This window comes from Stylophora pistillata, chromosome 9, assembly GCF_964205215.1.
Source record: "Stylophora pistillata chromosome 9, jaStyPist1.2, whole genome shotgun sequence".
Taxonomy (NCBI): Eukaryota; Metazoa; Cnidaria; class Anthozoa; order Scleractinia; family Pocilloporidae; genus Stylophora; species Stylophora pistillata.
In genome coordinates, this window is record NC_142527.1 from 344,362 (window position 1) to 360,005 (window position 15,644).

At 42.5% G+C, this 15,644-nt stretch overlaps 1 protein-coding gene across 8 annotated transcripts in view; it reads left to right on the forward strand.

Annotated features, from left to right (window-relative positions):
* The window catches only part of LOC111333990 (kinase D-interacting substrate of 220 kDa B), a 33,534-nt gene extending 17,974 nt beyond the window's left edge, over positions 1-15,560 (forward strand). For 6 of the 8 annotated variants that reach the window (XM_022939659.2, XM_022939658.2, XM_022939662.2 and 3 more), the window contains 14 exons: positions 23-121; positions 793-891; positions 1,150-1,248; positions 1,679-1,777; positions 3,291-3,389; positions 5,357-5,455; positions 5,834-5,932; positions 6,358-6,535; positions 7,459-7,626; positions 7,966-9,962; positions 10,912-10,983; positions 11,404-11,606; positions 12,320-12,384; positions 12,887-15,560. In XM_022939659.2, the coding sequence (XP_022795394.2) occupies positions 23-121; positions 793-891; positions 1,150-1,248; positions 1,679-1,777; positions 3,291-3,389; positions 5,357-5,455; positions 5,834-5,932; positions 6,358-6,535; positions 7,459-7,626; positions 7,966-9,962; positions 10,912-10,983; positions 11,404-11,606; positions 12,320-12,384; positions 12,887-14,217 (4,707 nt within the window). In that variant the 3' untranslated portion in view covers positions 14,218-15,560. Of the gene's footprint in view, positions 1-22; positions 122-792; positions 892-1,149; positions 1,249-1,678; positions 1,778-3,290; positions 3,390-3,622; positions 3,832-5,170; positions 5,189-5,356; positions 5,456-5,833; positions 5,933-6,357; positions 6,536-7,458; positions 7,627-7,965; positions 9,963-10,911; positions 10,984-11,403; positions 11,607-12,319; positions 12,385-12,886 lie in introns of those variants that run through there. The other 2 variants (XM_022939665.2, XM_088733594.1) reach the window with 2 other exon arrangements.
* Positions 15,561-15,644: the final 84 nt, after the last annotated feature.

Below are 15,644 nucleotides of genomic sequence, written 5' to 3' on the forward strand. Positions count from 1 at the left end.
TGTTTTGCTCTTTTCTCCTCAGCATGGTATGACAGCCCTTATATGGGCGTCTGGACGGGGACACACTGAGGTTGTTGATCATTTGCTGGAAGCTGGAGCCAATCCCGACGCTGCTGACAAGGTGCGTGACACGTATGTGCAGATGGCTCTGGCGTGTTAAACGCGCGTGGATCTAAATGAATTATGAAAAGTTTTATGTATCATCGTCGCCTGTAAAATTGTTTCAGCACTGCTTTTTTTCCCTGAATATCTCCAGTGTAGGCCGGGTCCCTGGATGTGGACTTTTATTATTGTATCACTGTAATTAAATGGTAGGTTTTCCAAAAGCCTAGTAGCTGAAATTAACAACGCTTGTAGTTCACCACTAAATTTTCTCCGATTCTTATTGGGTTAAATTGATCACGTAACGCGATAGTGTTCATCCGTGGAGAGACACTATCAGCCCATAGTTCCCGTCTGCGGAAAATACCCGGATGGATAGTACTCATCCGTGAAAAATTTTGAATGGTTCAACGGCCGCGAAGTTAGGCAGATCGGAAAAACAGTGACTTTTCAATTCCGACAGGTATAACGTATTATTTAGTCAGTGTACGGTTCCGTATTATTGACATATTTGCCCTCGAAGCATCGCTTCTCGGGCAAATATATTGTTTTAAGAACATCAAATTTCCGCGGGGCAACTATCAGCCGATAGTTCCTCGACAAAAACACTCAATTGTTTAAATATTGAAGTTATGTCAATGGCATAGCCGTTATTCTTCTGACCAAAATAGTTTGTTTTGCTTGTTTCAGTATGGGACTACCGCTCTTGTATGGAGCTGCAGAAAAGGACACTTAGGAACGTGTAGAAGTCTTGTAGCAAAAAACGCGAACGTCGACACCGCTAGTAGTGTAAGTAACTTAGTATTACCATGGATACTGTTGCTATGCAGCACTCCCTCTTGAACCAATCAGCTGCAAGTGTGTATTTGTTTTGCATTTCTCTGCAGTCGCAGCATGCACCAAGCTCATAATTAATATTATTTATTGTACTTAAGTTGAGGCGTACTCACAAATTTATTTGGGCGTAGATTTTGAACTACGGCGATTTTAGCTTTGAGGCTCTAAGAAGAAACCTATCGTGAGACAATTTTGTTCGGGTTATTTCAGAGAGGTTGGACTCCGTTAATAATGGCGGCAAAAGGTGGTTACACAGAAGTGGTGGATTGTCTTCTGGAAAAGGAACCACACATAAACGCAACAGATCAGGTATAAAACAGTTTAATTTGGTTTTATCAACTGAGTTGATTTTGTGAATTGGCCACCGTAAAGTTAAGAATATAAAAAGCTGACGTTTGGATTGTTATTCGCTCTGACGAAGGGCTCTGTCGAAAGGCTAACGTGTAACGCTCGAAACGTCAGCTTTTAAACTCTTTACGGTGGCCAGTTCACATTATCAACTCAGTTGATGAAAACCAAATTGTCTTGTTATAGTGCCCCACCAACGCAGCACCACAGTTTCTTTAGAAACTTACCCTCTTTATGATACAGTTTGTGAGACACCGCAGTTTATTCATCTCTTTTTGTGCATACCCAAAAATGACCCTATTTTTACATCACTAAATTAGAACGAGTTGGACTAGCAGTTAAAAGATCATTTTAAGTTGACCATGTTTGTCTACCTGATTTGAAAAAATAGGAAGGGAATTCTGCGTTAAGTTGGTCAGCCAAACATGGACATGAGGAGATCGTCCAACGACTTTTGGCAAGAGGGGCGTACTTTAACTTACCAGATAAAGTAAGTGATCCTCTTTTGAATCATTTTTGAGAGATATCGCACTGACTCGCTTCTCTTTGATCCGTGCTTGATTCAGAAAATTCGAGCCATTCTCTCCACCAGTCAGATGCAGAACTAAAACCAATCGCGACTTGTGTTCCCGCGTTTTCCCGCGCTTGAGGCTGTGCTTTGAATTCTGATTGGGTCCTTTTGTTGCACGTCTTTGTCCTGATTGGCGGTTGTGATTTCTTTAGTTTTTGACAATCAGTGGAGCCACGTTTCGATGGGAACGACTAAAACCCACGACATATCCTTTTTTACAGTACGGAGAAGGTTTTTATTGCTTTCTGCGTAAATTTCTGCAGGAGAAATTTTGTAATGCGCGTGCTTCACGCACAGATTATTCCACATATTTGCACATGGAGTCTAACTGTAGGACAAAACGAAAAGGAGAGGTGAAGTTTATTCCCATAGAATTTTTTCCCTCGGCCTTAATTAGGATTACGTATTCTCGAACTTGAGAGAGGCTAGTACTAAAATAATTGTAGTCTATCGAATCATTTTAAAAAAGTGTGTTGTTCATCGTTAATTGCTCGGGGCGTTTTTCGACCGGAAGAAAACAATTTTCTCTTACGCCCCTTTAATTTTTTGGTGTTGAAAATTATGAAAAATGCTTTCGAGCAGCCATTTCGTTTTAAAGTGGTTTGTCCTCCCAGATTGGTAGAGTGGCTCTTTATCAAGTCAAGTAAAAAAACGTTATAAGTGTTTGGCGAGCTTGTGGTTAGATTTGGCTTCGATTCAATTAGTAATTTCCTTAAGAGTGCATTTAATCGGTTTCATTATAGGTGGCTTTTGCGTCGCCATCTTGAAGTGGGCGTAATTTGTAAAATGTAATTGCCCGGAACTTTCAATTCACGGCTCACAATTGTCTGTTACCGATTTTCTGTGCTTATTCTTACGGTTTCAAAGTACAGTGAACCGGATGAATGAGGTTGAAGACGCTGAATGGAAGGTTAAAGCTTTCGAATCGAACCAGGGACAGATGTTTCCAAGTTTAAACGACAGAGTTTTATCTGATGATAATCTGAAATGATATTCATTGGGGTCGATAGATAACTCAGCCAAATTCCTCCTTTAAGCTTTTTGTTCGTGTGGTTTCTGTTGACGATTTAGGCCGTTTCATTACGAGTTTTGATTTTGAAAAGGGAATTCTTAGGATTTTGTTTTCGCTCAATGGTAAGTACCTTCAAATAGTTTCACGTTTCTCATATTTATCTTCGCTTGAGTCTGCAGACCGCAGTTTTTGAAACGCCTTCCATTGAAGAAAAGGCACTTCTTTGGCAAATTCAGTAACGCTTTGGGTGTTTCCATGGAATTTAAGAACTGCTATAGAATGAAATGTGAATAGTTGTGGTAAATTGGATGAATTCAAGTAGCTATAATATCACGTTAACTGTGAGCGAAACGCCCTTAATAGTCTGTGACTTCAGTGTTGCGCAAGAAGTTTAACAGAAAGATTTTGGTTTGGTTTCAGGAAGGTGAAACTGTATTAATCTCTGCAGCAAGGGACGGCCACTTAGAGGTTGTGCGGACATTGTTAAGCAAATATGCAGATGTGGAGGCTGCGGACACTGTGAGTTTTTTAAAATGACAGTTTTGAACGCCGTGTTGGCGATGTTGTTACTGTCTTCTTCGAAGCCCAGTTGCGACAATGGAGTCGTTTTGAATAAACCTTGCAGTTTCTGTTTAGGTGTTCTGTGGTATCAGCGCTTAAGAACAAAAGCAAACGAACAGAATCTAACATTTATTTACTAAAACACTTTATTTCTACCTCCTGGTGTTAGGAAAAACATCATTGTGCGAATTCTATAGAATTTGTTTGCTTAATCAAATCGTTGTAAGCTCGTGTCGTGCTGACACAGGGAATGTTTTGTTGATGATAAATGCCGCTCACTTCTCGTTCAACTCAAGTAGTCTTGCTGTGCATCGTAGATTTTTCATCAGCTATTTTGGCTGGCAGCTGTTTCATGTCTCGTCCCTTCGAATATCGTTTTCAGACGCACAGACTTTCAAAGGTCAGTCTTCTGGTCCTAACTTTCGATTTACAACGTCATTATATTACAGGGGGGACACATCAACAGCTCTTTAGAACTTGCACCTCTTATTCAACATATCACTTTCATGCTCGAATTTTTTCTTAAGTGTTTTAACAAGTATGCGATTAAAATGCAAACAACTCAGGAATTACAGCTCTACATATCAGTGGTTTCTAATACACTACAGGCCGATGCAGTCCGTCCGGAAACTTGCGCGAAAAGCTACATGCTTTCATTGCCATGTTTTAAATGCTTCCTTTGTCACCATTCAGTTGAGTTTTCGTCTGGAGCAGAGCATGTATCCCAACTTGTGGCGTGATCTGTTGTTATTGTTAAGTTTAAGGCTGTTCTGAAGTTTTTCTTTCTTCCTTTTTTTCCAATGTAATATCTTATTTCTAAGACAACATGGCGTCGCTCTATAAGTACTTGATTGTTTTAGATCTAGTTTAAAAAAGTAATTAAGAGAATAAGTAGTCTTAGTTTTGACTGACTAAACCAAATATTTCAATTATTATACGTGAAAGTGTAAAATGTTTTAATCGGGAAAATTTCGTGACGTGAGCCACTGATGATGACATTTTTAATTCAACAAACGGCTTTGATAACGAAACAATTGAACTGCAAGTTGTAAACTTATTGAATACTCAAGGTACAGCTTGGCCTTTAAATTAAGATTAATGCAAAAGCTGGTAATTTGCACAATAGTCGAGTCGTTAACATTCCTGACTCTTGATGCAAGAAAGCTCTGTGGTCTAAGCGACACCGTCACCGGAAAGACCTCAAGAGGTCTGACTCTGGAAGGTTTGTCAAAAAATGATTTCGCGTGTTAGTTTTGATGGCTTGATCCGCTTTTAAAAGAAAACAGATTTTGCCTTCGTGTGACTCCGTGTCAAGATTTATCGTATTATATGTACTTGGCACAGACGCTGTCTTTGATAGTCGCGTCCGACATCGCTTTGTCGAACGAAGAAAGCTTTCAGAGATTGGTACATGCTGTTTACATGCTGGATAGAAGAGCCAGCATGAAAATATTGGCATTGCTGTTCAAATAGAATGGGCTTTGACGACGGGAGGCGAAGATTTTTTAATTCAAACTGATAATCAGGCATTGTTTTGACAGCGTTTGAATGATAGTGGTCTGAGATGTACGATAATGTGCTGGTATACAATAGTTTGCATGTTTGTTCAATGTGTAAGCGTTTACGTTTCAAGTGCAGATCTCTTATAACAGACTAACTGCAGCTGAACTTCCTGAGAGAGCCTGGATGCAGGACTAAATCTCTTCAAGTACGCGCGCGGCATTTTCCGGTCAAGCTCTTTGCCGCATTGAGAAATGGTAAACGACAATGTTATGTTGTCTGCGCTGTCCTGTGGACCCTTTTAATAGAGCCTATTTTTAGATATCCCGCCATCCGTAAACGAGAGCTGTAGTTGAACTGAATGCCTTTGTGTTCTTTCAATGAACGGTGTTTGTAAATAAAAAGTGAATTGATTCTCTTGTCAGGAAAGCAAGACAGCTTTGTTTCATGCAGTTGAGAAAGGCCACACTTTAATTGTGAAAGAGCTCTTAGATGCTGGAGCGAACACAGAAACTCAGAACAAGGTTTGTATTATGCTTTAATGCATTTTCACTCGTGGAATTCATAATGGCGGCCACCCTCTGTTTCCTTATTGTCTACTTGACTTGCCGTGAAGAAATCTTCTTTTGGAGTTAACACAAATTCTTGTTTGTTTGTTGTTCTTTTCACAGGTAAAGAGGCTTTAAGTCGCGTTTTAAATCGAGTGTTATCATTTTGTTTTCTCGCCACTCATACCCGGTATCAAGATAGATTCTAGAACAAACACATGTTGTAGCAGATTATATTCAGTTACTAGACCGTGATTTGAAGTTTTCCTCGCGCTTTCGAAGATAAATGACAAGAAAATAATGTAATGCGTTTCGTAAGTATTATTAACCTTCGCTTGAACTGTCTTGTCGCAGGACGGAGAAACGCCACTCATCAGAGCCACACAAAAAAAGCACACTGCAATTGTTTCTCTCTTGCTGGAAAAAGGAGCCAGTGTCTCGGTAGCAGATAAGGTATGTGGTGCTTAAGTCCTTTTCTCCTTTTCGAAAAACGTTACACCGAGAGGCGGTCAGCATGTAATTTCTTCAGCATTCCAACACATTTTCCGCAAAGCAGGTGACGAGAGTACAAAGTTTTATCAACTGAAGTGTGTTCCTCCATGCAACCGTGACGTTCAAATCTGATCTGTTCCATATGGATTTACTAGTAACACAGCGTAGAATGAAATTCAAAAATCAGGTATAGTGGATTTGCAGATCTGGGTAGTGATGTAATAGTACGTGAGGCTTCTGTAAACAAACCCTTTTTTAACCTCTGAGACCTTCACTTCAGCGCGAATTAAATACATAATGTTGTTTTTAAAAACAATCATTTGATGAAAACACGTCTCTCGAACGCCTCACTTGACCCCGTTTTAACTCGGCTTTATTTATCTTAGCGAGGAGATACCCCAGTTCATATTGCCGTCAGAGGAAGATACCGACGCATATGCGAACTTCTGTTAAGGAACCCGAAGGATGCTCGGCTTCTATATCGGCCGAATAAATCCGGAGAAACACCGTATAATATCGACCGACAGCACAAACATAGTCTGCTGACACAAATCTTCGGAACTGGTAAGGTTTCCGTTGGACGTCTATTTGCTTTAAAATATTTTCTTATCAAGTCGTCCATTTTGTAATCCTGGTCAATCTCCTTCATCTCCCGCCTTTCTTATTTATTTTTGGTTTATTTGTTTCATTTTGTTGTTCTTATTTCTCACCAAACCAGTATTTTGTGGTTTTCTTCATGTTCAAGTTAATTTTTCGCGTCACAACCATCAACTGCGAATATTGCGATGTTTCGACATGTTGTATGTGGCTAAAGGATTTCATCTTGAAATCAACTGTTCAGTTTTTTCACGAATGAAAGTGGAGTATATGTTAGGAGTCGTATAATTACCAAAGCTCCTGCAAAAGTTATATCTCTCCCACAAGACAGATTTGAGTAAACAATTCGCAAGTTTAATTTTTGGCAATTATACTCCAATATGATTAAGTTAACCCTCTCCATTACTTCTCGAGTTGGTTAGCTCATTACATCCTCTTGAATTTGTTTTTACTCTGCTAGTCAGCATTTCATTCCTTTGACTCCTACTTCGATTGGAAGTTGCAATCTTGGGCCAATTTAAATTAAATTATCCATTTTCACATTTAAACTATGGTGCATGTTCGTGAGTCTTCATTATCGAATTTCAAGGGAGAGAAAAACCAGAGTTTTTTCCAAGTTGTCTCATTTACGCAGAATCGAACATCGTTGATACAGTACTTTATGGCTCCATTAAATTTAGAGTTGTCTGTAGCTTTATAGTCGAGCATTAGACCGTGGAATCCGAATGTCCGCGGCTCGATCCCTCACGCCGGGTACTAGAAGTTTTCTTTGTACCTATAAAATCGGAACGTGACGAAGAACATCTTGCTTGAAGAAAACAATAAGACATGACTGTCTGCTAATTATGAAAGAAAGTTGTCTTTGATATTCTGTGATCTGATGTTTACAGGTCTGTTCACTCCGGGTAAAAAATACAGTGAGGAAGTAATGGGTTATGAGGTCTACACCAGTGCCCTAGCGGACGTGTTGTGCGAGCCTTCCCTCACCACGCCACTGACTGTTGGAATGTATGCACGCTGGGGGAGCGGCAAGTCGTTTGTTTTGCGGAGGTTGCAAGGTAAAAATTAACCTATATAGTTTTCTGATTTAATAACGGAATGCTATTTTTGTTCTTTTTCGTTTGGGTTCTTTCTTCCATCAAGAATCTTTGAAATACTCGGGCCAGCATCTAATTCTCACTTCTACTTCTAACGCTTTGTGTAAATGTGATCAGATGCTTTAAGGAGGAGAAAAGACCCGCTAAACTTTTCCTAGCTGCCAGCATGCGGTCTTGCACCTCAGTTGGTAGCAGCTCTCGTTAACCCTGCACCCATCCCCTAGCCTAATAACTCTAGCTTGTTATCAGCCTTTGTTTTCTGCAATGTTTAACGCCATGTGTCTGTTTCGTTTGTTTCAGATGAGATGCGCGAGTTTGCTCATCAAGATCTTCGTCCAATGTTTCACTTTTCTCGCTTCGTATTTGTAATTCTTCTGGTCTTCTGCGCAGTGATTGGTGTTCTCCTCGCAGCAAGTACAAGTCTTGCCGCTGGAGTTGCCGTAGGAGTCGGAATTTTCGTGACATGTTATCTGCTGTTTTTATGCGCGTATGTGGCAGATAGACGCTACAACCGCGGGGAACCATCCTGCGGCATAGGCGGCTACGTGACCAAGGCAGTGGGTACCGTAAAACTCTTGAGCCAACTGGTATTTTGTATTCCTCCGTGCCCGAGCGCCACGAAGCCGAATATGCCAGTTCGCTTCCTCTTTACAGACTTTAGTAAATTGACTTGCAGCGGAAGCGAAGCGGCCTCGTTGGTCGGAATGATTGAAACGCTTTGTGACGTTGTCGAGAAAGAGTTCGGTTTTTTCGTGACGAGGTTGTACAGAGTGTTTCGGTCCCAGCCTTCTGATTATGATGAGTCGGCAATGACAGAGGCGCGCTGGAAACGCTGTTGTTGTTGCATACCAACGTTCACGATATTTCTTGCGATTCTCGCGCTTGGAATGATCGGTGTTGTGTTTTTCAAATTGTACGGGACCAAGGGCAGTTCTGTTATAACTGGCATAGAAATCGCATCTGCTTCGATCGTAGGCGTGGCGGTGTTGATTCACCTACCCACGCTGTGTTCAATCTTGTACTCGTTAGTTTTCTCGCAGAAAAAGCGAATTTCCGTGGTAGCTACACAACTTGGTTTGAAAGAGGAGGGATTCATTCACGCTCTGAAACAAGAGGTTGAGCTCTTGACAGACTTGGTAAACTGCGTGGATGGATTCACCAGGCATCAGACAAGAGTTGTGATTGTAATTGACGGACTGGATAACTCGGAGCAGTCGAAAGTGTTACAGCTACTGGACTCTGTAAACTTGCTATTCACTGATCCCGAAGCACCTTTCATTATATTAATGGCGTTGGATCCCCGGGTCATCATCCGGGCAATTGATCAAAGCTTTAGTAGTATTTTGCGCGAGTCTCATATCAGCGCGTCTGATTATTTAAAGAGTATAGTACAACTTCCTTTCTACCTTCCTGAACCCAAGTCTAATTACACCGGGGTGTTGTCCACAGGGGTTGTCACCCTACTTGAAGAACTGAGAGGTGAGCTTCAGACTGACAACCCAGCTTTAGCGGAGCGCTCCAGCATGGTGCGTTCCAGTGTGGCAGTGGACGATCTGGAGTGGGACGGAGAGATGTTGGAATTAAACGAGGGCGATAATTGTCTCCCTCAGGGACATAGACTATCACGGGACTTGCATAATTGTAATGGCGGGGTGCCGAGTCGGGTCCATCCCGAGCTAGAGCTGCATCACTCCATGCTTTACGAGCCAGAGGGTCACGAGGAAGAGCGCTGTTTGGATCATCAGAAGCTACTGGACCACGAGTTGGAGCTCGAAGAGCGCCGCCGCATTTCAACTGACCTTGCGCAAGTGCTTGCTGATAACGAGACTGTAAATCCTCTGGGCGTGAAACGCCTCATGAATATCGTCTCTTTAACATGTCGTCTGCTCCGTGCACGCGGTATTGAATACTCATGGAAGCGTCTTGCAGCCTGGGTCAGTGTAGTAGACGGATGGCCGTATCGAACATCCTGGCTTGTTCTTTTAATCGAGGACAGCAACACCCGTTTGCAGGACAATGTAGCGTTGAAGGATCTTTACGAGGCGACACTGTCCGCCATGCCAGTTATCAATGAAGTGGATTGTGCAGTGGATGGAGACCCCGTGTATTTTGAAACTTTCCTCGCCAGTCATCATCCGCTTCTGAGCACTTCTGACGTAAGGCGTTTCCTGCCGTGCACCGTGCATTTGGATCCGTCGTTACGTAGACAGATGGTGGAGTGTTTGCACTCAGGAACCAGCGTAACGGGCAATAAATCCGATACTGGTAGCGTTGGCAAGGGAAATCCACATCTGCAGGTGAGATAGTCGCCCTGAAAACAGTTAACTTTGGTGTTAGCTGAAATGAGGTAATATATAGATTTAGCCAAGCCTAAAAGCGGAGCTCCCAAGTTCGTAATATTAATGATAATATAAAAGATTTGCATTTGCCAAGACTCGCCTGAGACACCCTTCCCTTCGTTTTAATAGTCTCCCCTACCCCACCCGTGCAATCTGAAGGCACCTACGTACCTACGCTCGGTCAGTCACGTGACAACCAAACGGAAAGAGGTTGACCATATTCCATGGGTAGGGGGCTTTCGCGCGCGTGGGAGCCCCGCTACAAAGGAATTTTGGAACCTTGTGCCTTCTCTGAACTCTTAACATCATCCATTGTTGCAGTTGTGCGTTTCCATACCAAGAACTAGACCACTTTTTGAGCTCAGTAACTTTGATGGGAGGGGAGAGTGGAGTAGGTGAAATAAGGCTATTACATTACTTTGCGTGGGAGAATTGTTGCTGTAACAGGGCAAAATTTCTCAACAATTTCGTGTAAGATTGGGGACACAGTAAATGGTTTGAGTCTGGTCGTCCGGGTGAGCGGATTCCTAAAGACTGTTGTCGATAGTAGTGACTGTTAGTAGTGACTGTTAGTAGTGACTGTTAGTAGTGACTGTTAGTGGTGACTGTTAGTGGTGAGTGTTAGTCGTGACTGTTAGTGGTGAGTGTTAGTCGTGACTGTTAGTGGTGAGTGTTAGTCGTGACTGTTAGTGGTGACTGTTAGTCGTGACTGTTAGTGGTGAGTGTTAGTCGTAAGATTGTCGAGTTGGTTTCAGCAGTAATGTCAAGCTGCACTTAGGTATTTTATCTGTCCAGCCTATTTCTACAGTTCAATTTTGCGCGCTGCAATGCCCAGTGAACATTAAATCATAAGTGAAAAGTTAAATCCTGGAAATTCCTCTGATGAGCATGACTTTGTTTTCTTCAGGTCGGCGCCATAGGAAGATCTGACAAGCGAACAAGCTTACCCACTTTAACTATCGAAAATGTTTGCAAACAGGTAGGGAGGACGGTGCTGTTGTTACAATGTGAGAGCTGAAATTACATGAGAATTTGCCTAACCTGACTGTGTTGTCAGTTGTTTTTTTCTCTTTTGCTGGGTATCGCAGTGGCTAAATGGTCACTTCGCTGTTTTCGTGCGGATGGAGAAGTCTGGGTTCTAGCCCGGGCTTACCTATCCCTATCGCTCCCAGATCTCATTAATAATTCCCCTTAGTATTGGATCAACTAATAATTCCCTCATTGATATTTTTCTTTATACTCATCACTTGTCTGCTCGTAATAATATTGTCTGTGATGGTCACTCGTGAAAGTTAAAGGTTTAAGGTTATAAAACCGGAACAAGCTCCGGCTTGATGAGCCAGATAACTTCTTTGCTTGTAGGCTTTGTCTTCATCGTTATTTATTTCTCGCTCTATAGCTCGCTGAAATGGAGGGTTTGGACCAAAAGCAGATATCCACTTATCAGGCCGTCGTAACAGAAAATAACATCAATGGTAAAGTTCTGGCATCTTGCGACTTGACTGAACTCAGCCACATCATGGGAATGACGTTCGGTGATTGGCAACTGTTTCGTGCATGGATACTAACGGCTAGAAGTCCAAATCAAGAATGCAGTACGTGGTTAGTGACACCTGTACAATTATATCATCTCTTTTGTTTCTTGAACTAATTTGATTTTCACTGTACAGCATTTCTCTTTTGTGGCAATTTTTAACACGTCGTTTGTTATTTTGTTTACACGACATTAGTACCTACAATGGTACGGTATCCGCTTGCACCATGGCAATGGGAACGGGTCCTCACTGGGTAACGTTAGGGTGGGGAGTGTCAGAGAGGGGGGCTGGAGTTCCATTCATTTCATGGGATCTTCGTTCTAAAGTAGATCTAGTTCATTGCAACTGTGGATTCCATGGTAAGGAGGCGGGGGAGGGGTGAGGGGGGCTGGGAGGATGGGGGTTAGGGAGAATTTTCGTTCTGTGCTCGGGGCTCGTTTCCTCCGGGTCCTACTTTGTTAAGCAACCAGAGATGTGGGGCTTGCGGAGCTTGCGGTTGGTGAGCAGAAATTTCCGGTAACCCTTGAAGGAGGACCACCAGTGGGTGTCATGCATACTAAACCCATAACAGCAATATTTTTTCCGGGCTTGCTGGCAAAACGCAGCTTTTGCGCCTTTCTTCGTGAAAGTCTCGCTCCATCTTGGCAACTTGTGCAAGAAGTGCTATATCGTTCTCTTACGTCTCACCTTCATTTGTGAACATTACAGTCACTTTCATTTTGTGTTCACTCAAGTGTCCCCAGTGTATTCATCTGAACTCGACTCGCTCATTTCTTCCAGTCACTTGAGTAACAGATGTGTAAGCCCAGGAGAGATGAATTGCCAGCTGCTCAAGACGTCTTCAGGTTAGATAGTTAGCCGCATGCATGCTGTTTAGGTAAAGTTTACGTCGCTGGAGCTTCTTCTTATTTCCGCAGCAGAAAGCAACCAAAAGTATCGCTGCACTCCGCCGTCCAGGCATCGTAGTTCATCTTAGTTAACCCTCCCCCCCTCCCTTGAAATTCGCTGGTTCCCATCTACACTCAGGATGGAGAGAGGCACTGGAAGGATTGAGTCTTGCGCATGATCATTACACCCAGAGCTCCGCTCAATCGTGTAGATTTTTCAGACTACAAATTGCACTCGCCCTACTGGCTCGTGCAATTTTGTTGTCTTTGAAAACTTTACCCGTGCTTATTAACACCAAACTGCACTTAAAATCATGTTATTGCCTATACTAATTTTTTTTAGTTATTGCTCAACACAAAATAGGAGAATACGCAATTATATTCATGTTAAGTGATATGTGTCTCTAAGACTCGTTGCCACTCAATTTCTTTTTGTGTGTTCTCTTGTTGAATTCTTCAGGCGCATGGGATCACGCCAATCCGCTGGTCGCCCCTGGGAGGAGCAGCGCAGATTCAGCGGAACAAGCTCCACAAGAGTATCATTTATCGAAAACCCCGGACATAGTATTGCAGCCTCCGTCGGCGCCGGACAGCGAAGAGGAAGACAATAACGGGGAAACGGTTAACACGGCGGAGACAGAACTTGAAAAGGATGAAAGCGTAACGAGAATGAATGAGTTATCCGATGGCGATGAAGATGAAAGAGCTAAAAGCTCTGGTGTCGGCTTGAATCAGATTAAAATTAAGGAAGACAGTGTTCTTATTTCTCTGGAGGACGACATTAACCTCCCACCCCAGCCTCATCTTCCTGCGGCGTTCGAGGACGATGACGATGATGACGATGAGCTCCCTGCCCCTCCCCTCAGCGGTACCGATTTGATCACGTTTAGTGAATCAGAAGACCAGCGCGAACGTTCGGACGTTGAGAATGATATTTTTTTAGTTCAGCCAGGTGCATCGAACGCACATGGAAAAGCAATTAATACTGCTCCAGTCATGGAATGCACATGTGAGAGTCTAAAGCTAACAGAGCCTGTCCAGGAGCGCAAATCTTCAAAGAATTCTCTCTTCTTTGACACGGAAGATAGCGGAGAGGTTGGTCGTCCTGCCCCCATTGTTCTAACGCTAAACAGGAACGGACCGGTGAAGTCTGCTGTGGCCGTCAAACGAAGCAATAGTTCTTCAGGAAGTAGCACAAGTAGTTCTGGTTCAGGTCGATTGCCAATTTCACAATCGGTTTCCACAGATTTCCATAACGAGAAATCTGCGCCTAGTCTTTCTCCATCAACACGAAAAAATTCTCTTCCGGAGCCTAGCCATGTGATACGACCTCACTCTGCTTCGGATATTGTCGCTATTGAACATCGCCCCAAATTTTTAAAGAAGAGCCCGCCGGTTGATTCGGACAGCGAACCTGAACCGTTTGCGCAGGCTTCGGATCCGTTGATCCCCGAACCAACGAAAGAAGACAAGGATATAAAACGTTTTAGTCGTGATTCAAACGACTTCCCACCACCTCCACCGTCTATCGAAGACAGCTCAACTTTCGACCAAGGGGACTGCCCCTGGGTGCCACTTATGACTCGATTTCAAATCGAGGCAGGTGGTTCGTCTGTTTCGGAAAGCGAGCAACCGCTGTTACTGGATCGCCGCCCGAGACCTAAATCGTCAACGGGTGTGAATGAAAATAAAGCACCCAAATTTCGCACGTATACTCCGAAACCTAGACCAACTTACGTGGAAACTAAAAGTAACCAACATCAAAATCTGAAAAGCGAGACTTGCGTGTGATATGTGGAGCCTTAAGGAATCTTTGGGACGTCAGCGTCGATGTGACTTCAGTTCAGGAAATTTACATAAAGGGACAAATGAGAGGAAAGACGGTTGAACAATATGTTGACGGTTGCTATGGTTTACAGGAAGAACGGACCATGGTTTGAAAATTTTGTATATATTCTAGCGTGTATTGAGATCAATTTTGAGATCTATGGACCTGAAATTAAAATTCATTGTGAAAAGAAATTCGTTGCATCCGCGGACGAAGTCATCCGTCTCTTAATATTGAAGGTGTGGATATGGGATATTGCTCATCAAAATTATTAGATTTTTAAAGTCGAGTTTATTTGGTATTTCTCTAGTTGAACATTTGTTTGTAATCGAAGTGACGAGAAGCGTGTTTGAGATTTAATATTTTCAGATTTTTAAACAATTATGAAGACTCTGAGCTCACAATGCACCGAATCTTCAGTAATGAAGGTTTATGATCAAGCTACTAAGAAACGCAAGGTTTTGTGGGATTTTGTCTGAAAGTTTTAATATTCATTTTGGTAAAAGAGCGCTTTTCGATCGAGTATCGTAGAACCAAAACCAAAGTAATTACAACGACCGATCAGAGGAAAGGAAAATAACTTGAGAGCCAATGAGAACTCGAGGTAAAAACAAGCCAACTGTCTACCGGGCGGGAAAACGCGGGCAACCAAATCGTGATTGGATTTAGTTTTGCATCCGATTCGTTGAAAGTGGTCCGAATTTTCTCGACCAGTCACAGGGCGAAGTAAAGCAAACACAAAGCAATCTCGAGATACTTCTGAATGCTCAATTGAAAATTGCTCCAACAAAGAGAATTGGATAGATTTTTGATTTACCGAAACCTTTTGGTTTATCTTAAGTTCAATGTTTGAACTTGGTTTTTGTGCATGTTTTTTTTATTTTCAATCTAACTATTGTATTTGTGACCGTCGCAAAGTTAAACCAGTGACGCTACGTCTTGTAAGTAACAGCTTATATAGCACCCTTTGTGAACCAGTCCTAGGACACAAATATCCAAGCTTAGGAAAGCGCGGGAAAACAATTCGCGGGGGGAACGTTTTTCTCCCACCTGATTGGCTTGGGCTTCAAATCTTAGAACAATTTCAAACTCAACAAAAACAAGAGCCAAGGAGATTCTTGATCGAATTTGTTAGCTTGCTGGTGAATTCGTGATTTGACTGCCTTAAGAATTGATTGCTATGGAGCTGCACGGTATTTCACTGTAATTTGCAGTCTATTTATTTACGAATATATGTCGTAAGTTTATGAGCTCGAGAATGAGTGGAGTGAACGTTAAATTATCAATGAAATATACGGTCAAACTATGTTGTTGTGTATTGTGTCAATATTTATGGTATGGAAGAAAGGTCCTCTACAGGAAACGGGGAGGGGGTCCCAAACGGTCGTTC